Source organism: Eleutherodactylus coqui, chromosome 6 (genome assembly GCF_035609145.1).
Source record: "Eleutherodactylus coqui strain aEleCoq1 chromosome 6, aEleCoq1.hap1, whole genome shotgun sequence".
NCBI classification, from domain to species: Eukaryota; Metazoa; Chordata; class Amphibia; order Anura; family Eleutherodactylidae; genus Eleutherodactylus; species Eleutherodactylus coqui.
This window is the reverse complement of record NC_089842.1, coordinates 97,493,138-97,517,632: the sequence shown is the minus strand read 5'-3', so window position 1 is coordinate 97,517,632 and position 24,495 is coordinate 97,493,138. Positions and strand designations below refer to the sequence as shown.

General features: G+C 41.6%; 1 protein-coding gene across 1 annotated transcript in view; it reads left to right on the top strand.

The window, feature by feature from the left end:
• Positions 1-1,017: 1,017 nt before the first annotated feature.
• Positions 1,018-24,495, top strand: part of BARX2 (BARX homeobox 2) — a 47,413-nt gene continuing 23,935 nt past the window's right edge. Inside the window, exon 1 of the mRNA XM_066607233.1 lies at positions 1,018-1,482. Coding sequence (XP_066463330.1) covers positions 1,296-1,482 — 187 coding nt within the window. The 5' untranslated portion in view covers positions 1,018-1,295. The remainder of the gene's footprint in view (positions 1,483-24,495) is intronic.

Here is a 24,495-nt window from a genome sequence, read left to right as displayed (position 1 = left end):
CAGCACGTAAAATCGTCCGGGTGGAAAAGATAGCACACATTCTGTTGATTCCGGCCGGCAGCTTTTACGCACAGCTGGAAAAGATAGGTATGGCCCTATCTTTTGGCCGTGATCAGCTGGCAGCTCCCATAGAAGCCTATGGTAGCTGCCGGCAAATGGAGGGGGAGCAACCTTAGCAGCAGCTAGCACTGCTAAACTACCTGCCACTCCCTTTTCCAGAAGCATCCCTAGGCTTCTATGGGAGCTTCTATTGCTGCGATCAGCCGGCAAAGGGAGGGTGGGGGGAAACTAAACTCATCGCTAAACCCGGATGTGTGAATGAGTGAGAAGACACAAAATTTATCTGGGACTTGGTTGTGGCTTTCTCTCATTCATGCAGCCAGAAATCACAATGCCTGGGTGAAAAAAGCCTAAGCTGTAGGTGGACATACTCAGGATGCAGTATCTAAGCTGTCGGTGGATACACTCAGTATGATGTATCTAAGCTTTAGGGGATACACTCAGGATGATGCATCTAAGCTATAGGTGGATACACTCAGGATATTATATGTAAGCTGTAGATGGATACACTCAGGATATTCTTTCTGAGCTGCAGGTGGATACACCCACTCTATATCTAGGTTGTAGATGGATACACTCAGGATACTGTATTTAAGCTGTAGGTGGATACACTCAGGATACTGTATCTAAGCTGCAGGTAGATACACTCAGATACTATATAGCAGTGTCTTTTAGAGGAGTACACTCTGTGTAAAAAAGCTATCATAGGTCTCCCTTATTACCTGGGAGCTGAGCTGTGTAGACACCTGTCCACCTCACATGTACGGTGAAGATATCATAAGGAGAGCCATTAGTAACTCATCTGCGAGGGGTTTGGAGTGATGAGGGGTAAGAACAAGAAGAGAGACAGCAACTAGAGAGCAACGGAGAAGCACATGGGCATAAGAGACACCCACTAATACAGGAGGTGTGACGGCTACATATAGACTCTGCATAGACTTATACAGGGGACTGACATACACACAAGCAGGAGGGAGTGATATGCAAAATGTGGAGCGAGCCTCAGTGACATCCAGTGAGAGGCAGTGACAGAGGTGGCAGGCAGATCGCTCCCTCCCAGCACACTCTCAGCATGCACAGCGCCGCGCTCTGATTGACAGCTGCTCTCTCCCAAAAAGGGATTGAAATGAAGTTTATATAACAGAGGAGCCGAGGAGACCCCGCACAGGACAGCAGCGCCCACCGGACACCCCGGGACCACCAGATTCCCCGAGGAGTCATTAGCCGGGCAAGACATGCACTGCCAAGCCGAGCTCAGGCTCACCTCCCCCGGACAGCTGAAAGCTGCCAGAAGGCGATACAAGTCCTTCATGATCGACGAGATCCTCTCTAAGGAGACGTGCGATTACTTTGAGAAGCTGTCGCTTTACTCGGTGTGTCCGTCCCTGCTGGTGCGACCCAAACCCCTGCACTCCTGCTCCGGTAAGAGCCGCCGGTGTACTCCCCTGCCCATATACAGAACCATGTGACCCTGCAGCACATGGAATCGTGCTCTCAGGTCGATCGATCTATTTATCGTAGGTTATTCGAGTTGATGCTGTGCCTCCTGTTGAGATAGTTATATTATTCTACCCGTGGATGATCTATTGTCTATATTAGTATTGGCTATGATTGCTATGCTGAGTTACCTTCGTTATTATTATTATCCTTATTAACTTATGAAGAAGAAGAGAATTGTTTTTCGCTTTATGTAAAAGTTCCCAACATTTGAAAGTTCATAACACGTGAAGAGTAATAAGATACAAATATAGATAAAAAGGGATTCTGGTAATTGTGAAGAGGCTTTATCATAAGTAACAGTCCCAAGTTCTTTCATCCTCTGTTTACTCCTAGTGTTGACACTTTTACTTACTGCCTCCCCTTTATACCCATAGAGCTGATACTTTGGCCTGCAGTTTTCACTCACCCTTAGAGCTGGCACTGCTTCTTGTAACCTCCATTCACCCCTAGAGCTGACATTTCTCTATGCAGCCTTCAACCTCACCAGCTGACACTTTATCCTGCAGCATCAACTCACCCCTAAAGCTAACACTTTGTCCTGCACTCTTCACTCAACCCTAAAAGCTGACACTTCTCTCTGCAGCTTCTGCTCAGCGCTAGAGCTTTCAATTTTTCTCCCTACAGCCTATGCTCACCTCTAGAGCTGACACTTCTGCCTGCATCCTCTGCTCACCCCTTGAGCTGACGCTTCACTGGCAGCTTCTGCCCACTTCACATCTAACTCCCTGCTTCTTCTTTTCACCCCCAGTTCTACACTTCTCCCTGCATCCTCTGCCCCTAGATCGACATTTTCCCGCATCTTCGGCACAGTAATGCATGGAGCAGAGGTCATGCAGGAGGTGTTAGCAGTGATTGGAGAGAATAGGGAGCACTTGGTTCTTACTGAGGAGAGAGCGTTGGAAAATAAAAATCATCAGAACACAATTGAGCTTTTGTTTGAATCTGCAACATTTGTGAGTTGTCACTTGTCTCCTGATGTAATAATGCAGCAGCCTGTCAAGAAGAGGCAGCCTCTGACCACCAGCCACGTAGACTGGATCAGGGTTCTCTGCCTCTACCCTGTACACTGGAGCAGGGTTCTCTGACTCTACCCTATACACTTCCGCAGGGTTCTCTGCCTCTATACTGTACACTGGAGCAGGGTTCTCTGCCCCTGCCCTATACACTGGAGCAGGGTTCTCTGCCTTTACCCTGTACACTGCCGCAGGGTTCTCTGCCTCTATCCTGTACACTGCCGCAGGGCTCTCTGCCTCTACCCTGTACACTGGAGCAGGGTTCTCTGCCTCTACCATGTACACTGCCGCAGGGTTTTCTGCCTGTCATGTAGGTAGAGAGATAGAAGAAACTTATGCAGTGATCTTGGTGCCTCTTAAACTATTCCTAGAATGATATAATGTGTAGTCTCCTATATATTGGCAGTAATAATGAATGAGCGGCTCCTTTGGATCTCTTTGTATAGATCCTATGTAACAGCTTATAGAACGCTGTAAATGACACATTCAGGTCGATCGACCCATGGCAGTAAATCAACCAACCAGTGAAGCTGAATTCTGCCGCTTTGTTGTTACCGAATCATTTGTTTTGTAAATATTGCTTTGGGACGATGAAATTGTGAGAAATAAACCATTAGCGATTCATTGCGATCACCAGCACGATTATTTAGTGATCTGGATTGTGAGGAAGCTTTTGTCAGTGATTCTAGTTCATTCATTGGGATTGATTCAGTTAACAATCGTTCAGTACAGAAAATCTATTATAATATAAAGACACAATATTAGAGCCGCTGAACAGAGATTGTACGAGCGACCAGATCCACCAGCTACCGAAGAGATGAAAGAAATCTCTGCATGCTATGCGCCCCCTAATATTACTGTAGAAGCGTCTCTTTCAGTAAATTGTCGGGTATCTTATTATATATGAGGCTGAGGTTACTCGGTTTCTTTGTACAATTGCTGTCATCAGCTTTTAGCTCTGTAGTTTCAGGACTCGGCAGTTTGGGGCATTTATTTTTGTGTCATTTTTAAATCTTTAATGTAGCTGATTGTATTGCAGACATGATTTATCTAATTGTCGGCTTGCATCGTTTCTCATTCAGTGTGTTAATTGTCATTGTGTTTCAGGACCCATAAATCGCAGCATAGTTTTGGATCCTGTACAAACAGATGTGTTTTTGTGCCAGTTTATAGTGCAATTAAATGAATGGGATCAGACAGTGAACTGGTGTATTAATGCATTTGCACAGGTCTGTATCGCATAGAGATGCATGGAATCTAACAAGGATTCTTTTGCTATATACAGTTTTTATTTACAATATATGTATCCAAAAAACATAAATACTAACCCAAATCTGTGACAAGACAATTCAAATACAGGAGGCACTTTCTATAGGAGCTGACCATCTCTAGTAGTGATCAGCAAGTTATGCTGCTCCTCAAGACCATATTCACTGGTTGTAATTCTTACAACAAGGACAATATTGCAGATATTTCGTGAACAGCACCCATCAGCAGGGTATAAGCACTAGCTCTTCAAATGTCTTGCTTACTTTCTTTAGTTTCTCCACTTTAACATGTCTGTATTTGGCCTACTTTACACACTTTATTGAATTGCAAGCATTTATCACAGGGTTCTTTTTTTACAAGCATTCTTCCTGGAGTTTTTTATTTTGTAACATTTGAAACACTTTTTTCTGTCATTTTTCAAGTTTTACAAAGAAGCCTATGGAGAAAACACCATAAAATATCCCCTTAAAAAGCATGCTGCATTCATGAAGATATTTCAATAATTTTCTATAGAGTTTAAAATAACATCTGGACACATTTTTTGACAAAAAGTAAAATTCTGTTAAAATTGCTAACAAAAACACAGCAAAACACAATACGTAATGCTGTGTGTGAATCCAGCCTTTTTGTTTGGTGTGGCTCACATGGAAGAAAGGGACCTTTTACACATGCAGAATATTTCTGCAAGATGCACATAAAGGCAAAGAAAATTCTGCACCAAAACTCACATGTATACATGCGAGTTATGAAGCAGAAATCTGCAGCTGCATCTTTGCGTGCGCCATTAGTTGCGTCTTGCAGAAATATTCACACAGGACGGAATAAAAAGCGCAAAGGCAGATTTTTTCAACTAGTGCAAATTATGTCGCATTTTTAACTACAGAATGCATTCTGCTGAACGTCTTGCGAAATTTATTGTATTTTTCCACAGACGGTAATTGTAGAATTACATCTTCTGTAAGTTAGAAATCAGCAAAAAAGAATTCCTTAAGGCGTCCTTAATTAAGCAGCGGAAAGCTTTTCCATTGTGGAATTTAATTTTGCAGTTTTGAAGTAAAGATGTGCAGATTTTAACAGGTTCTGAATTCAAGCTCCATAGGGATAACATTGTGGTGCATAGAAGTTCCCCTGGACTAATTCCATCCTGTGTAAAAGATACCAAAGGTTGGTGATCGCTTCTCTGGACCCATGTTTATTTTTTTTAAGATGCACAATAATGTGGCAATAAGTCATTACTAATGAGATGAAGTATTAATGGGGGATAGGAGAGAGTTTACCTTCTGTTCAGGACAGCAGTGATGTATTTATTTATGACCCCTGTTAGTTATGGGTGATTTATTGTAACAACAAAGGAGAAAAGTCGGTTCCTTAAATCGCTTCCTTTATTACAAAAATGTCATAAAACTATAAAAGGTAGGTACCATGTGACACGAAGTCTATGCACAGGTGCATTTTGAAAGACAATTCTTTCTTGATCACAGTGCTGTAATCAAAAAGAAGTGTCCTTCGAAACGCATGTGTGCGTAGACTTCGTGTCACACGGTACCTACCATTTTTTAATTTTTATGAATTTTTTTGTAATAAAAGAAAAATAAAATAAGTGTTTTTAAGGAGCCGGCTGTTCTCCTTTGTTGTTTCTATTCAAGCTGTTTGACTCACGGTCAGCCTCAGCACCTCAAAACTTTCAAGTTAAACCAGGGTGATTATTACCTACAAACCAGATGAAAAAAACCTTGTGAGGTGTGTTTTGGAATTTGTTTGTACTTTAACAGTTTCAGTCATAGAACCTGTTGTAGACCATCAGCTGTCCTCTGCAACTCATCTAAGAATCCACAATATGACTCCCACCCATCTTCTCCCAACATTACTTTTGACCTGCACCCTATAGATTATATTATTAGTTTATGTTGGCAGTTCTGCTGTATGATGGAGCTTCCCTTCTGCATCCTGATTATGACTCTAAGGCCACATACTAGTGTTTCTTGGCACTTGTTTTCTGTAGGATGCAAAATTAGTTCAGTCAAGAGTCAAATAAAAAAATCAACATGGCCTCTGTTCAAACAGGAAACATAATCCATCCACATTTTCATTGACTGCTATGGGGTTTAAGACTATTTCAGATAACAGTGAAGCATTTACATTTTAGACATTAAATAATGGCTCTATGGGTGTACTCACACGTGGCATAATTTTATACAATCGACTGTTTTGCGTGTCTGACGTGTCTGGCACGTAGACGTTCACAAAACATCCGCATCTATATCCGCATCAAAATATTTGTGGAAGATATTAAGATTTTGTGGTGGGTTTGTCTGTGACAAAAAAAAAATTATGCCACGTGTCACTCCAGCCTTACACGCCATAAACTGAGGGCCAAGTGCATTTTACGAAACTATTGTAAAGCAAACCAATTGAAAGATTTTAGTCTGAACAGGACATGTGTTGCTATTTTGGATCTTTAAACAGAATTTAGCTAAAAAAAAAATCCTAAAACAGCTTAAAATTGATCCAATTTTACATGGGTCACCCAAAAAGATGCAACAGGAAAGCATTTCCCCCTAATAAAAAAAGCTGGCAGCATGAATACACCTTGATGTCTATCTTTGTTGCTGTACAGCTGTTCAGTAATCCTCTTCTCTACAGTTACACATCACAGAATATGATGCCAACTCATACATTGTCAATAATAATAGTATTTTTAGGTCTTTCTTGGTGGAATTCCTAATAATGTTTCTTCATTGTGATATAAAATTAACCAAAATAGCAAAACCGAACATAAATGAAATGATGATGTATCATATAATAAGACTGCGGTCAGGTTTTAGGTTAGATCACTGTCTCCATTCAATAACTCAGCATTTGTTTTTCATTTCTAAGGATAAAACAAACTGTAGCCAATTATGTATCAGCAAAAGAGTAGCAAAAAAGAGAACAAACGCTACATCCGATGCTATAGTACAGTATGTGTCACTTGTCCAGTCATTTTGCATCGTTCAATAAAAAATGTAGAACTCTCTAGAAGCCTCTGTAGTGAGTTTAACCTTAGTTATATTAAAAGTTCATTAGTCTGAATATTTGTAATATACATACGGTAAATAATGATGGGATGTTTTTTAAGCTTCAAGTTTATATATCCAATTATTTAATTGCAATGTAAGAAAACTCAGTAATTAAACTTTTCTTCAGTCACACAATTTTTTTTAGTATGTTCACATTATTTTTTCTTTATATTTATTACATTTCAAAACAAAACAAAAAAGTTCTATTAATTTCTGTGAAGGAGAGAACTTTCTTTTTTTTCCCCATATCATTAATTTTTTCTCACCAATTATTTTTTGTCGATAATTAAAATAGGCTTAAAAAAAACTCTGGCGGACCTTTCACATATGCTGATTTGTCCTGAAAGATGCACCTAAGGGCTCCTTCACATGAGGAACCTAAACATTTTGTGCGCAAAAAAATGGTGGCTGACTGTGCAAAAAAATTGCGTGAATGGACGATTTTCCTAGATTAAGTCCCGAGCTTCATTAGCGTGAAGATCGCCCATTCACACGATCTGGAGCGGCGTATTGCAGAAAACAATGCATTGCTGTTCGGAATTCCCTCGGTCAGTAGAAATCCTTCTAATGTGTAAAATACAGGCACCTGTCTTCTTTTCTGAGCATTGGATGCAGCTAAACTCCCCCTCTCCCTTTTTTTCCAGTTCTCATCAGAGTCTATGGACACACTTGCGTTTTGCGCACCAATGATAGGTAAAGACCTAAATTTTACACACCTAAAAATCGCTCATCTGAATGAATATATTGGAATCCATTTCTTCGATTTTTTGACGCGACTAAATTAGCTGCGTTTATATGATCGTGTGAATAAGCCCTAAGTATCTGATGATTTGCCACTGTCAGGTCATAGAGGCAGTTGTAAACTATCACCTTTATTTCTAGCAGTGAAGCTTTCTTATTATAAAAACCTTGATCTTTTACTTTTTCAATGAAAAGCAGAGTTAGTTACAACATTAAAGGACTTTTCCAAGAAAATATTATTGATTACTTATCCTCAGGATAGGATATCAATAGTTGATTGGCCGGGGCCCACCACTCAAGACCTCAGAAGATTGGGTGCCGCTGACAGCACCAGTATACACTTGGGTTCGAGTGGGAGCCACTGCTCTGACCCCAGGTAGTTGCTGGCACTTGTGACTGCAGCTACAACACTCATTGAGATCAATGGGAGAGAAGCCGATGGGAAAACACATGAAAAGAACGCCTCAGTTAAAGCATGCTGTGTTTTGGGAACAAAAATTGCACTGACCCAGAAAATGCACCAAAACTTAGAAAACTGCCACAAAATGCATTGCTTGTTGTGTTTTTAACATTTCCTCTCTGACATACAACTAATTTCTGGCTGCATCGCTTTTGCCTAAAAAGCATTAAAAATTGCCAGGAAAAATGCAGCAAAAAATGCTTCAGTATTCCTAGGGCAAAGCCAGGAGTGAAGCCCGCTGAGAGAAAGCCTAATGCTGCCTTCAAACTGTTTCTCTGTGGTGTTTTGGGGGGTTCTAAAAATGGCATGAATTGCAGGTGTTTTTAATCATATATTTTTATATGTTTTATTCATTAGTTTTTCCACTATTTCCATAGTTTTTCCAAAGCCTTTGGCAAGTTTCACCTGCTGTGATTTGAAAAAAAAATCACTGACCCAAAAACTGCATGTATTGTTTGTATAGTGTTCTACATATTTTCTGTTAAGTTACATTAACATCGGACAACAGCAGTTTTTGAAAAGAAAAAAAAAACGCAGGAAAAAAATGCCAGGAAAAACACTGCAAAATACATTTTGGGAAAAAAAAGACGCAGTTTTTTGTGTGAAATTCCTTACTGGTTTTGCCTTACTGAGGGTAGTTTCACACGGGTGATCGGGGCAAAATCACAGTAAAATCGCGTCTTTGTTCACACGTTTTTTTGTGTCAGCACTGCTTTTCCTTGCAAAAACATCACTGCCGCTTGCGATTTTCTCACATGTTCTTTTCCATGCGCTTTTGCCACAATTTTCTCGCAAGAAAGTCAATAGGAGTTTCTTATTTTAAAAATGCATCGTATTAAAATCGCAAGTTCGTGCGTTGCAATGCGATAGAAGAGAGGCTCCATAGGGAAATATAGGAGATACAAAAAAAAATAAATCGCAAAACGCAGAAATATAGGATATGCTGTGACTTTTTTTCACTCCACATTGCATGAGAGAAAACACTCGAATGTGAAGGAAACCATTAAAAAGCATGGGTTTCAGAATTCTGCGTTTTCATGCTCTCTCGCATTTTGTGATTTTATTGCCCGTGTGAAATCGGCCTTACACTAATGCAAAATACTGAGCTTGATATTGCGGAGACTCGATAGTGTAAGGATTCTTTGACACAGCAAATATATTATTAAAACGATTGCTAGTTGCCCACTTAAGCGAGTGTTTTAGCGATCACACGTCATTGCATTCGTATGGTACAATAATCATGTTTTCTTGTAATAGCGATCATTTGTGTGATTGCCGCGTGCTGCTTCCATGATGACGGGCAGATGCCTATTTACATGAGTGGGTATACTGCTGCCAAATGATAAGCTTTACATCAGCATAAATGGAACATATGTTCGCTCTAACGATCATTGGGTGATTATCAGTCTGCGGAAAAGGTCCTTTGCAGCTAATAACAGCCAATTCTTGCTATATTTGCTACTTAATATTCTGGGGCTTCAGTGTCTTATGGGCCCAGACTGTAGTATTTGCTATCTCTTCATTGCCATATATCCGGTTACACGTTGGGGACTTGTTTCTAGAAACTGTTTTATTGTCATATTTGTTTTTTATTGCTTACCCACTGTACACAGAATCACTGCAGGTCTGTGGATGTGTACCATAGATTGGAATCCACCCAATAAAACGCATCATTTATCTCATTTGTTAGTTATGTGACATAAGTGCAATGATAATAATTACTATCCGAAAATAAAACCCGTTCTGTAAGGCGACAAAACCTGTACCTGTAAACCTATAGAACAGACATCAAGCAGACCTATATAAAATATACCAACCTGTAAGATAAACTTATTGCTACTCGTCTGATTCATTTTTATAGTGTACAGTAAAAAGTTATTAATTTAACTCTTAATTGTTTTACGGCAATTCATTTTGTATCAGTATTTAATTAACTAGAGGGAAGTTAATTTGCTGAATGTAATTATAGCACAATTGAAATTAAACGCGCTACTTTTCCATAAAACATTAATTGGATTTTCCGAACGGATACAAATTCATACAAACTGGTCTATTCAATTAGTCTGCATATCCTAAAAATAAATGGGACCTTTCTAATAATCCTTCCATGTTTGTTCATGTTTAAAAAACAACAACAACAACAAACTTGTATCAATAATTGTGAGTGTAAACACGGCCTGAATACATTCAACAGAAGAGACTGGTGATTAGTCTGGATCGGAAATCAATAAATCCATGCTTCAGGACTCAGCCAAACAGAAATTCCTGTTGCTACATTTTCTTTGAAGTCCCAAGGCAAAAAAAATTGAGTTTCCATAAGAGCATTAGGAAGCGAGCGGGCTAAAAAAAGACAAGATCTCCTTTATTTTTAGCTGTAGGAGATGGAAGCTTGGGAAGGGATGATTCTGGCTGGAGCTGAATCTTCCTAATAATCCTTCACATTCAGAAGGGGATCCTGGACTCTCTCCATTCTTAATTGTACACGTACGATTCTTATAGCTGACAAACTCAGGGCCGGCGTGGTATGGCCGCCATGACACGATCTACACAAGCTCAGCAAAATGCGCTCAAAGTGGAACACAACATCTGTGCATTCTGAGTATCAGACGATAAATTTAGAACAGCTTAATATCTGCATCGTTGTCACCTGTTCCTCTTCTTCGGGGCCGTCCCTTGTTTTGGCTCTATGGGCTACTTTACACACACATTTTTTGTCAGCATTTAAAAAAGATTATTAAAAAAACGGCTACGCATTCCATGCGCTTTTCCATGGCATTTTATTGGCCTTTTTATTTTCTATCATTTTAAAACTGTGTTTTTTTTAAGTCTTATAGAGAAGTCTTTGGGGAAAGTGCCATAGATACGCCATAAAAAAAAGATCGCCATATACCTCCCAAATTACCACAAAAATGGTATAAACAAAAACACTGTGTATGTAGACTTTATTAAAACATTAGATTTTTTACTAGAGGCAGGCAATTGAGAGCACATAATATACAACATGTTGCTTTGATTCTTCTCCAAGGATACAAATGAAGTAGGTATACATTGATTAATGTTCATATCCTTTTTTCGGTCTACAGCATTCTCAATTACTCTCCAGGGTTTTATAAGTTTCTTTATCTTTATAAACTGCCCTATCAGTAGATCATTTGGTGGTTAACATTCATGTTAATTCTGGCTTCCAACATGTAACCCTTGCAATCCAATTTTGGATTCAGGGCTTCCTAGGGGACTTTCTCTTTCTGCCATTATACAATGGCGCCATCTGCTGGCTAGAGCCAGTACTGCGGTATGGGACATGCTAGAGAGGCCCCGATAACAGAGCAGCCTGTAATATACAGTAAGAATACCCTGCCGGACATCTTCTGACATCGCAGCTGTACAGCCTTCAATCAGAATGTCTTCAGACGTCAGACAGTGGATTGGAAAGGGTTAACTTTTGTAAACTAACTTCTAACTATAATTATGTTTGAAGATTTTTAATTAATTTGCTATAGACTGTAAAATAACACATAAATGCTATATTTTTGAAGAGAAAATGCTGTTAAAAATCCAACAAATGTGCTGTGCAGGAATCCAGCCTAAGGCCTTATTAACTCATTAACCCTTTCCAATCCACTGTCTGACGTCTGAAGACATTCTGATTGAAGGCTGTACAGCTCCAATATCAGAAGACGTCCGGCAGAGTATTCTTACTGTATATTACTGGCTGCTCTGTTGTAGGGAGCCTCTCCAGCATGTCCCATACCGCAGTACTGGCTCTAGCCAGCAGATGGCACAATTGTATAATGGCAGAATGAGAAAGCTCCCTAGGAAACCCTGAATCTAAAATTGGATTGCAAAGGGTTAAAAGATAGGTCTTGCCCTGTCTTTTGCCAAAATACACAGGAAGCTCCCCTATACTTCTATGGAAGTAGGAAAAAAAGGATGGGGAGGGAGTTACTCAGCGTACAACGCTGGGGAAAGAAGACAGCTGGCTCTATTTAAGCATTCATTGTCATTCTGAGGATTTCTGCCGATCCCTGGTGTGCAACGCTTCAGCGTATTTTTTGCCTATACACAGCAGCTCCCAATATGAATGGCATGAAATACGCTAATTAAGATCGGGACTTGAGCGCGGCAGATCTCCATTCATACAATTATACGGTGTGTACGTGCAAATGTAAAAACACATAGGGTCGTGTGAAAGAGTCCTAAGGTGTTTTCTGCTGCAGGAAATGTCCTTAGTTGTCAGCTTGTACTAACTGCTCAAACACATATATAACTGAAAACAAATAACAAGTGACACCAGCGCCTCCAGGGGTGTGAGCTGCTGGTTGCATTCAACTTCTGTAAAACTGTATATAGAAAGCTAAACACACCAGTAAAATCCCACAGCTCTCTGTGCATCCACTAGACACCTAGGCAGCCCTCATACAGAGCGAGCAGATGTAAATGCTGACTGCAAAGGGTACAATTACCTCCTATTAGAAGCCCAGGGGTGCACAACCTCAGGTCTCCGGGAACCCCAACAGGTCATGTTATCAGGATATCCTATGGTAAGAACACCTGTGGCAATGTTTGAGGCACCGACAATAATTACATCACCTGTGCAATACTGAGGAAATCCTGAAAACCTGGCCTGTAAGGGAGCCCTCAATAAAATTGGACAATAGGAGAGGGAGAACGCAGAATTATGAAACCAATGATTTTCAATGGTTTCATTCACATTTGTGATGTTTTCACCCATTGGATGCGGAGTGGGAAAAAAACGCAGAATGTTCTATCTTTCTGCATTTTTTCTTCAAGTCTCCCATATTTCCCGATCGAGCATCCTATCAGTCAGAAGGTAGACATCTGTCAGATAATAAAAATCCCTAGGGAATGCTTATCCTTTTACGACGCCTTGTTACTCAAAGCTCAAAGTTCTGGTAGATGGGTCACACTCCGGCCGGTAGTGTTCCCTGTCCCCATGTGTCAAATTGCGCTCTGTTACAGTTAAAATTTATATCTACTAGGTCTGTCGAGGATTGAGGTATCAGTGGTTTGGGTAAGGTGTCTAGTGGATACGTAGCGTGAAGGGCGGCTGTTTCTGTTGTTTTTCATTTTTTTTATATGTGCTTTTTCAGGCATCGCATGCAGCCAACAGCTCACCCCCTGGAGGTGCTCGTGTTATATAGTGTCTGTTTCTGTTGTTTTTAGTTATATAATTGCATTACAAATAATAAGAGGGGATCTCCTGTATATTTAGGGAATGGAGAACTGTGCGTTCAGTAGTCCAGGAAGGGGGATGTAGTGTTCTGTGGCTCTCCGTATGACAGCTGCTTGTCTATGCCGCCCGCAATCTGTATACAAGAAAAGTGAAAGCCGGAGGAGCGTATATAAAGTTTTTGAAGAAGTTTTACGTAGAGTTTGGAAAAAAAATGTTAACAATAAGGGCGACCTCCCACAAGCATGCATTGCGCAGAAAATAGAATCCATTGTTTTCAATGAGTTCATTCTCATTTTCGCGTTTGCACGGGCATTTGGTGTGCAAAAAAAAAAAAAAAAATCCAACATACTGTAAGTCGGTGCGCACCCAATCCCCACGTGATCGCACAATTTTGTGTGGAAACTGATAAAACCGGGACTAATTAGGCTGCACATTTTTTTAAATCATGGCACAAGTGTGTCCCATTTAAACGGTCCCTGGCAGTGCAAAATGTACAGGAAAATGTGCAGAAGCATGTGCAATAGTGCGACATTCATGTCTTTGCTTGCGTTTTTTTGCATACGCATGTGTGAGGCCGCCCTAATGGCCCACATGCACCTGCTGAAGAAACAGCCGCATTCAGAAGCACTGAATAGATTTTTCTGTCGCAGAGCTTTTGCAACGGAAATTAATTCTGCGCAGCCTCTCTTCTATGGGGCGTTATTTACAGCAGGCGCTGCTTTGGGCATTCTGTATGAAGTAAACAGTAAATCAGAAGCGGCGCTCCAATGGTGTACAACGAAGTTACAAACAGGAACAATATGAAAAGAGGACTCACCGCAACTGAACCGGTCCTAGTGGAAGGAAACCGGTCAGTTCATGGGTCCACTGAGGTGTATCAAATCAATTGGGGTGGAATACGTTGGTGGTCCTAAGACATCCCCTAGGGGAGAGCAGCAGCGAGCGACTCCGAAACAATGTTGTCAAGGAGGAAAGAAATGTAAATTTTAAAGACAGAAAAACTCACTTGATGCGCTCCATCCAACTGTATCAACAAGTGAAAATCTTACTTGATGTGGGGTGCCTTGGATTCCTGGCACCCCAATATCCAAAGAAGCAGGGAAAATCCAACGATGCAGGGGTATACTTCATAAAACAATTTATTATGCACACACAAAGGTAAGTGGGTAGATATTGCAACGCGTTTCGGCTTTTTGTAAGCCTTTTTCAAGCAGCTTGAAAAAGGCTTACAAAAAGCCGAAACGCGTTGCAATATCTACCCACTTACCTTTGTGTGTGCATAATAAATTGTTTTATGAAGTATACCCCTGCATCGTTGGATTTTCCCTGCTTCTTTGGATATTGGGGTGCCAGGAATCCAAGGCACCCCACATCAAGTAAGATTTTCACTTGTTGATACAGTTGGATGGAGCGCATCAAGTGAGTTTTTCTGTCTTTAAAATTTACATTCTGTATGAAGTGTGATATAAATATGTATTTACATTCTTTTCAGTCTTATGGGCATCTCCTCCTTATTTTATGCGTAAAAGCAATTTTTTTTGCGTGCCTATGTGCGCAAATAAAATCCTGTCTATTAGAACCATTGGGTTCTTATGAAGTGTTCACAAGTCCATTTTTTAGATGCACAAAATACTCGCAACCTGCAAAAGATAGGACATGCGTGCCTAGAATGCAAGCCCGTAAGGTCCGTGCTGAGCGTAAAGACATCATGTGCTGTTACAGAGGTGACAGGGGATGAGGGGACCCCCAGAGGGTTCTGGTAATCCTTGTGGGGGAATCTCCTCATCACTGAACACTGTGACAGCACTGTGACAGTGTTCAGTGATGAGGGGTCTGCAGCAGGGACAAAAAAATTCCATGTCTCAGCTGTGGCAGAGGACCACGATGCTATCCCATTGCTTTCAATGGGGCCGGCGCTGCTGCCGCCCCATTGAACGCAATGGGAGGCAGGCAGCCCCTGCAGCAATGATTTTTTGAAATATAAGCCCTACCCCAAAAATTATCCCTAGCTGTAGGAGAAAAAAACAACTTAACTCACCTAGAAGCACTGTCCGGCTCTTCTCCCCATTCCCAGCAGTCTTCTTCTGTATTCTGGTGGCTGGGGATTGAAAATCCCCGCCCCCAGAAAACGCTGCCTCTGATTGGCTGAGCACTGTGACCAATCAGAGGCAGCGCTCAGCTGGCATTCAAAGGCTGAGCACTGTCTCTGATTGGTCACAGCACTCAGCCAATCAGAGGCAGCGCTTTCTGGAGGTGGGGATTTCTCTATCCTCGGCCACCAGAATACAGAAGAAGACTGCCGGTGACGAAAAGAAGAGCTGGACAGCACTTCTAGGTGAGTTAATTTATTTTTTTTTTAATCTAGGGATGATTTTTCGGGGTAGGGTTTATATTTCAAACCCTTTCCAGCAACCCTGCGAAAATCACTGCAGCAGGGGTTGCCTGCATCCCATTGCTTTCGAAGCAATGGGATAGCATCGAGGTCCTCTGCCATCGCTGTGACTGCAGTGGCAGTGGATTCTTTTGTGCCCATGGGGAGTCTCATCATCGCTGAACACTGTGACAGTGTTGTCACAGTGTTCAGTGATGAGGGGACCTTCGTGGAGCAAGCAGAAATCTTGAAGATGGGGAGGAATTGAAACACAAAAGGGGAGATTCACCACCTCATACCGCAGAGTTCTGACTCTATTTGTACCAAAAAGCTGGTGTACATGCCTTGCAACTAGAGATGAGCAAGTGTACTCGTTAAGGCAAATTACTCGAGCGAGTATCGCCATTTTCGAGTACATGCTTGTCCGAAAAGATTCGGGAGCTGGTGGGGGTGAGCGATGAGTTGCGGGAGTGAGCAAGGGGGAGAGAGAGAGATTTCCACCCCCTTTCTCCCCCGCTCTCCCCCGCCACCCCCGCTGGCCCCCGAATCTTTTCGGGCAAGCAGGCATGTACTCAAAATGCCCATACTCACACGAGTAATTTCCCTTAACAAGTACGCTCGCTCATCTCTACTTGCAACATAATGGTAGACACTTTTTGCACCTTGCTTGACAAGTGGGAGTAACTTAGCAGAAAAGGGGAGTGGCTTAAATGAGACAGCTTTTACTAAGGTCAGAATTTTGGCAGAAAGTAAGTCAATCAATAGGTGGTGTAAAGTTAGACAAAAGTGTCTAAAGATGTACCAAATATATCATACAGCATGAGCCACTGTTATAAATTTGGTGCATCTTTACACAGTCTCTACAAATGTTTCCATTCTTTCCCTCATTTCTATTCATAATCTCACTGGTGTGTTGTTGGTTATAGGACATGATATAAACTGCCGCCGCTCACGTACACGAAATTACATGCAACAAACATTATAACTAAGTCAATAATTAATGCCTCCTTCAGACGACCGCATGCGTTTTTACGCACCAAAAAATTGCATGGATGAAGAATAGCCACGATCTAGTCCTGATTTTAAGTAGCCTCTTCTCTGCCATTCACACTGGCGACTGCAGAATAGTAGCAAAAAATATGCAGTCTTCTTTTCGCGAGTGTGGGACGCAGGTAAACTCTCTCCACCTCACTTTTTTTTAGCTCCCATAGAAGTCTATTGGAGCTTCCAGCGTATCTCAGCAAAAGGGCAAGTCCTATCTTTTCACATGCTGTATAAAATTAGTGACCAAAAACAGTCGCGATGTGCTATTTTTCCAGGCGCGATTTTTTTCTATGCACTCGAAAATCGTTCCTCTAAATGAATACATTGCAATCCAATTCTTCAGATGGTCTCAATTTTTGGAGCAGTTAAATTAGCTGCGTATATACGGTCGTGTGAATAAGGCTTAATAGTGAGTGTAGTCGTGTGTGTACATGGATATATACATTCTATGCCCATGTTTGTGTGAATTGCCTGAGTAAAGCAGAAGTATATAGGCTACCAGTCTGCCCACAGGGGCAACCACCATTCACTTATACTGAATTATACAGTATACAATGATTAGTGAGGGTGAGTTCCCCACATTCACTGGCAATGAGTGGTATGTTGGAATGTAATTGGCATCAGGGTCGGGTATGGGGTTCCACTAGGGCTCTTTTTGCCAAGTGAATTCTCCCTATGTACGTGCCGGAAGATAACTGGCTACCTACATGTCCATGCACTTATGGTAATGTCAGAAATGCAACTATGATAAATGAGTGTTTTGTCCTGACTTCAGTCTCATGTCTGACTTATAGGTCCTCAATATTAGATTGGTAGGAACACCCATTATGGAATTTTTCCCCCCAAATGGGCTAAATTGGCTTCCGCCACATTGGGTTTGTTTTTGCCTTCCTCTGGATCAACAAGGTGGGGGTGGGGGGTGGTAGAAACAGGCTGAACTAGATGGACATTGTGTCCTTTCAGCCTAACATACTATGTTACCCACCAATCAGCTGTTTGAAGAGGCTGTGGTGCTCATATGAGCACAGCAGCCTCTTCTCACATATGTGATGTTCATCATTCACATGGTCTGAGAGTGGCTTAGTCCCATTCAAGTCTGGGGATCAGCTGCTACATCACACCCAGCTGATATACAATGTATGGCGCCTTGTCTTGTAATCACTGAAAGGGCTGTGACACTCATGCAGCTATCACTTCAAAAAGCAGAGGGTCCTGAGTGGCAGACTCCTACCAGTCTGATATTGATGACCTGTCCTGAGGATAGGTCATCAATATCTTAATCTCGTAAAACCCCTTTAAGCTTTTTTTTTTTGTGAGTGAAGAACTTCCTTAGAATTCTGTCCTGGTACCAGAGAGTGGGTATATTGTCTATAGGTTATCTTCTTGGTGGTCTCTCTCTCCAGGTGCTTTTTTAGATGGCCAACTTGATGCTGCAGTCTTTAGACTACCTAATCACACAGTGCATTGTTTAGTATGGGGACTACCAATGTACTATACCTGCTCAGTGACTGGTCACCTCTGCTCACATGATCAGCACTGGCCAATCACAGAGCACTGCATAGATTAGTTAGAAAATGGCAGTGGCCATCTTGGCCATCCAAAAATGGCACGCAGAAGCAACCGAGATCATCTACAGCTGAAGTATCCCCTTCATCCTCTAGTCCTAGGAGAGAATTTTGTCATGAAGCTGCAGGGTCATTTTAAGCTTTACTTTTATGAAACTAGAAAATCAATCAGGTGAATCTACGGCCAGCATGAGAAACTTTCAGCTGTCAGAATACTTGGGGGTCTACTTGGTCTTTATTGTCACCTGTCAGTCACATGAACATCTAATATTGCAGCGCTGTTATCGAGCTCTGCAAGCCAAAACTCTACAGTTTAATGTTGCTGTGTCAATCTCTCTGACGGGCAGGTGTAATTATCATGGATGGTCATTTCTTAAGTAACTTGGACACACACAGAAATGCTAATTGAAGATTTCAGCCTCTGTGAAAGGTCTGGGACTGGCAGTACTGGAGATATAGGAGCAGGTGTCAGTGTCAGCACATCTATATACAGATAATGAAACATAACTAGAACAAAAGTTATCGATGGGAAAAGAAAGTGAATGTGAATTCAGCAGCCTCCCTCAATGTCATGTTCACACCACAGGGCAAAGGCCCGGAACATACAGTAAGACTTGGTCACATAGCAAGGACAGATCCAGATAATGTGAACACAATTCAACAGTGTTAAATATAGGAGACAGATGGTTGATAAATGATAGCAGAATTCTACAGCAGTAGTCTCCAACCTGTGTAGCTACAATGCCCAGTGTCACAGGTGATGGTATTGCAATGCTGATTTAGGATACGATGCAGCAGAAGGAGTTACAAAAATATGCAATATTTATTTGTAAAAAAAGAAGGAATGAAAATGAGTAATGTTGTAATAACAAGCAAGCGGTTATCATTTACCATAGGTTTGCCTATCACTTGCTATGGCTAACTAGACCCTAGAATAATAATACATTATGCAAATGACAGAATAATACAAACAGAATTTTTTCAACAATACTATGCAAGGATTAATCTCGTTGAATAGGATATAAACAGAAATGAACTGTGATCGGAGTTGGAATGTTCACTAGTGACTTTGGGTATAGCAGGCCTACTGTCAATTTGTTTTGCAGTGGTGGGCCCACTTGGCGACTTTACTGAGGCTGACCTCACAAGTCATTGCAGTGGATTTCTCAGGTCTCCACTTTCTGTGTCCTGAACACCATTGGTCAGTTCCTCCCCTTTTAGAGCCATGGAATTTTTCTCCGAGGATAGTCCAGTGTCCAGATCAGCTTAAGTTTCCTGTTGCTTGGCTGGACTCACGATAGCAGTTTCTTCCCTATCTGTAGCACTCCTTCACTGCCACCGTGATGCCGCACTGTACCCTTTATATGGTACCTGGGGCACCTAGAAAGTTTGGACTGATTCTCTGAATTTTGGGTGTGGAGCTTAGCAGGGTGACATTACTTGGGGTGGGGCTTAGTGGCAGTGCCTGGTCTGCTCATCTCTAGTAAAAGGGGAGTAGGGCAGCAAGCCCTGGCAGCCTGAAACTGTCAGGATATGCTAGGAGTTTTAGGGCTCAGTCACCCGGGCGCATCGGTGGCCGTGTTACTGCAGGTAGCAGACGGCCGTACCTGAAGATGGACGTCTCTCTGCAGCGCCGGAGGAAAGAACATGTGACCGGCCTCATTGCCGGTCATGTGTTCTTTCATCAGCGCTGCAGAGAGACGTCTGTCTTCAGGTACGGCCGTCTTCTTTCTGCAGTAACGGCTCAGTCACACGGGCACATCGGCGCCGATGTACGGGTGCCGATGCAGCCCATGTGACTGAGCCTTTATAGTTTTCCAAGAGCTGGAGAGCCACAGGTTGGAGATCACTGGTATATGGCAAAAAGGATATGTCTCTGTGGGTCCGACTAAAATAAATATCAACCGTGAATATTTAAACCTCCTTCCCTTCATATTTTAATGTAGAAATTAAGTAGATGATGTGATAATGTGTAAAATGAAGAGTCGGGGAAGCTTTTATTAGAAAAAGATGTAAAATATGAAATATTGTATCATGAAAATTCTTCCTAAAGGACCAGACACTTTTTAAGGATTTCACCTATGTGGTGGTTTTACTGCCCTATATTTTTTTTTTATTTGGTTACCACAATTATTTTTAATATATATTTTTTCACTTAAATTTTTTCCCGCTTTTTAGTTTTAATAGAGATAAAAAGCTACAAAAACCTATTTTTAAAAATTTATAGTTTATTTTTAAAATTAGTATATCTACGCTAAAATAAAGTACATCATTTTGTTTAGGACGTTTTGATAGATAATTTGTATAGTTTCGGATTACAGGGCGCATATGGCGACAGTTTAGGTTGGCATTGGCGGTGGGTGGTTTCTTTTTTATATTTTTTTAATTTTATTCTGTCATTTTTTAACTTATTGTTGTAACTATTTTTTTAACATCTATGTCCTCCATGATGTCATATAAGACCTCTGGGGGTCATTCATATTGTCTTTTTTTTTTCTTCACAATGTTCCGCTGTAGCTGGTGCATTTATAGGAGCAGCATCCATAGGCGCCTCAGTTACAGGGAAACATCCCCCAGTAGTGACAATAGCCACTGGCAGAGCTGGTCTTGATTTACTAAGACCCTTCAGCTCTCCTGTGGCAGGGGGCACCTGACAGTCATGTAATCCCTGTGTTGAATAGTGGAAGTGACACTTCCGCTTTTTCTCTTCACTACATAGCGCATTTTTTGGCTGTGACCAACAGCTGAGAACCTTACCTACTGCTGCTGGATTGGAGGAGCAAGAGTTTTAGGCCTCATGTCCACTGGTTAATTCTATTTACAAAATCCGCGTGGGTGTCCCGCACGCGTGATCCGCGCCCGTAGGGATGCATTGGACACCCGCAGGTAAGTAAATACCTGCGGATGTCCTTTTTCCCTGCCGTGCGGATCGCACATGCGGGAAATCACCTGCAGCATGCTTTTCTGTGGGTTTCCCGTATGGACGGTTCCCGCAGGCTTCCATTGAAGCCTATGGAAGCCATCCGTATCCGCGGCAAACCCGCAGCTAAATTTTTGCTCTGCCACGGGGCAGCGGGAAAGCAGGGATTCAAAAAAGAAAAAGAGTGCACAGCGCATGCGCGTGGCATGCTGCCGGTGTGCCGAGCACATCCGCCGGGCGGAAGGAAAGAAGATCCGTCCGCGACAGATGGGAACCCGCAGCGTCCGGACAGGTGAGTAATATCAATTTATAGGCCTCATGTCTGCGGGAAAGGAGAGACCAGCTGCGGGATTCTGCATGGAGAATCCGCGCGGGCCTGAATTTTCTAGTGGCCACGAGGCCTAAATCTTGCGCTGTATTTTTACCATCATCCGGGATTAAAGCTCAGGACTAAGTGCCGTAAATTTACGGTGCTTGGTCCTTAAGGAGTTAACTAATCTTAAACCATTCAAAAGCTATTATTACCTTACCTTACCACAACATCATCTTTGTAAAGCAATTGAAAGGATAAACAAACTGACAGAAATTTATCAAATTACTGTAAAAGTCAAATTAAACTTTGCTACATCTGTACATGCTTAAATCTTAGCTAACATCGTATCCCTTCACTATATTTGTGAGATGGGGGGTATAACTGAGCTGTTTGCAGTGGGATGAGACCCCTGTTGCAGTTATGAGCTGTAGGACACATGTAATGCTGCTGACGGATCAGTGTATTCTGTGTATTAAGTGCGGACGAGCGGCTGCTTTAATCTCCTCATGAAGGATCGTTCCCAGAGGCTGCAGGCTGGACACAGAAGCCCAATGTGAACTCAGAACAACTGCGGAATTCTCCCACAGTTCATCAAGTATGTGCCAGGGAGAGAACACTATGCACCGTTTACAGGAGGCAGGAATATTCTGGGATTTCTCTCTGGTGTAAATGATCTATTAGGAAACCAATCTATTCAAATCAATTTATATATAGTACAAATAATATCATTTATCTGTGTGATGGCCTGATCAGGAGATTTACAATGTCAGAATAAAGTTAAGACATTGGCTAGCATCATGCCACTTTCAATACACTTGGGCATTTGTGTCCTATTGAAAAATATGAATGATCCCAAAATGAGCAACAAAATGATACAAAGTATAAAACGTGATGAGGGATGTCACATGTAGTGTAGCATTGTAAGATCTTGAGGTTCTCATATAACTATAATGTGAGCAGATGGAAGTGAAACATTTTAAAGGGATTTTACAGTTTTTGGTAATTATAGCTTAATCACTGTATAAGTGAAAAGTTCTACAACTTTCAAATGTCTTTGGAAGGCAAAGTTAATAAACTGTCTAAAAGAAAAACTGTAAGACACACCAAATTGATTAGGTGTTGCATGCCTTAAAGCCTTTAATAAACTTCCCCCTATTGTCTAATAGAAAGTTGTACAAATTTTCATTTATGTAGTGATTAAGCTGTATTTGTAGAAAACTAGAAGACGCCCTTTACAGCTCGGTTCACTCATCACTAATGTTAAGCAAACTCAACCCTGTTGCAAGTCAAACTTAGCTAAAACTTTGGCTCAGCACGAACCTGAACCTAGCTTTTAGTAATGTTCTACCTGAAATAAGGTTCTTCTGGTTTGGTTCTCTCACCACTGGTCCTAATTGAACACTGGTGTTTAACACTGTCTTTTATGGCTCTTAGACAGTGGTATACCAGTTTTAGGGGTTTTGCTGAACTTCCAGTTCTATTTGAAGTCATCCAGACTGAATCAAACTTTCTGTAAAAGTTTGGCGAAACGGCTGAACCTAACTTTTCAAAACTTCAATCATTGCTACTTCTCTCATACATGTTTCAGAACTTTAGTTGCAGAATCCACAATGAAAATGTGCAAAATGCAGATTCTGCTGTAGATTTTCAGGCTCGTTGTAGACTATATTTGTGTGTATTTCTGTGAATATGCTATGGATGCAGATCAAGTTAATGGGGAGAGTTATAACCCAAATCTAACAGAAGGAAGGAAGGAGTAATGTAAAGGCGGTCATACTTACAAGAAAGGTGTCAGACCAGGAACATAGCTAAAGTCTTATGGGCCTTGTTATAAAAGTCCAACTTTTCCCCCCTTCACTTCTGCAGCCCAATTGTAACTTTCAGCTGCATGGCTGGATTTCTTAAGTGACCTATCGTTTCAGCACTAGCAGCTAGAGGTGTTGCCAGGGTATAAAAGATTTATGGCAGGAGCCCCAAGATGTACATTTTGCCACCCCACCCGCCAAAAAAAATGATATATATCATAGACAGCATATCTATAAGACAACTTTAAGAATACAACAGGCTTAGATACAGGGGCTCAGCTCTATGTATGGTACTGTACCTCTAAATAATGCAGTGGTCAGATATCACTTCTACACAGTGTCCTACACAGCAATTTTGACTCCCCACTGAGCCGCACACTGTACTAGTGTGTGCTTTTGTGCCCTACTAAATATTAGTGATCCAGTAGTAATAATTTCAGCAGTGTGTGCACCACAAAATAATAATGACTCCTTCATTACCCCCAAAAATGGTGCCCTCAGTCGTGCCCCACATAGTAGTAATACCCCCTTTATAACACCATAAAGTGATAGCTGCCCTTTTTGTGCTCCTTCAAAGTAATAACTCCCCCTGTATTCTCTAAAGTGCTCTTCTGGGTACCCCTGGACAGTAATAATACCCGCTTTGCGCTCTTTATAGTAATAACACCCCTTTGTGTACCCACAAGGTAATAGAGCCCACCTCTCTCCCCAAACTAATTATACCTCCTCCTTTTCTGACAGTATTTTTTAGTGCAGTCTTGTCTTCTCAACGTGGGGCAGCACTGACAGTACTCATATTTTTTAAATGTCTCTGTCCTTGTAACAGCTTTTGTTCTTCCTGCATTCTCTTCCACTGTTTCCTCCACTCTGGAACCTCTAAACGTCAGAAGAACAAAAAACAGAAGACAAGGGAGGAGAATTCAGGATGCACACACTGCTGCATGAAGCACTCTTTAAGGATGGTGAAAGGCGTAACTTGAAGCTTCTGGGCCCCAATGGAAAACCTGTAACAGGGCCCCCAACTAAAATGCTTTATTCATCGTACTGGGCTTTCTATATGGAGAAGAGAGGCTTAATGGGCCCCCTAAGGCTCCTGCGCCCAGATGCAACTGCATCCTCTGCCTACCCTATAGTTACGCCCCTGGATGTTGAAATGAGACATTAAAAAATACTATCAGCCT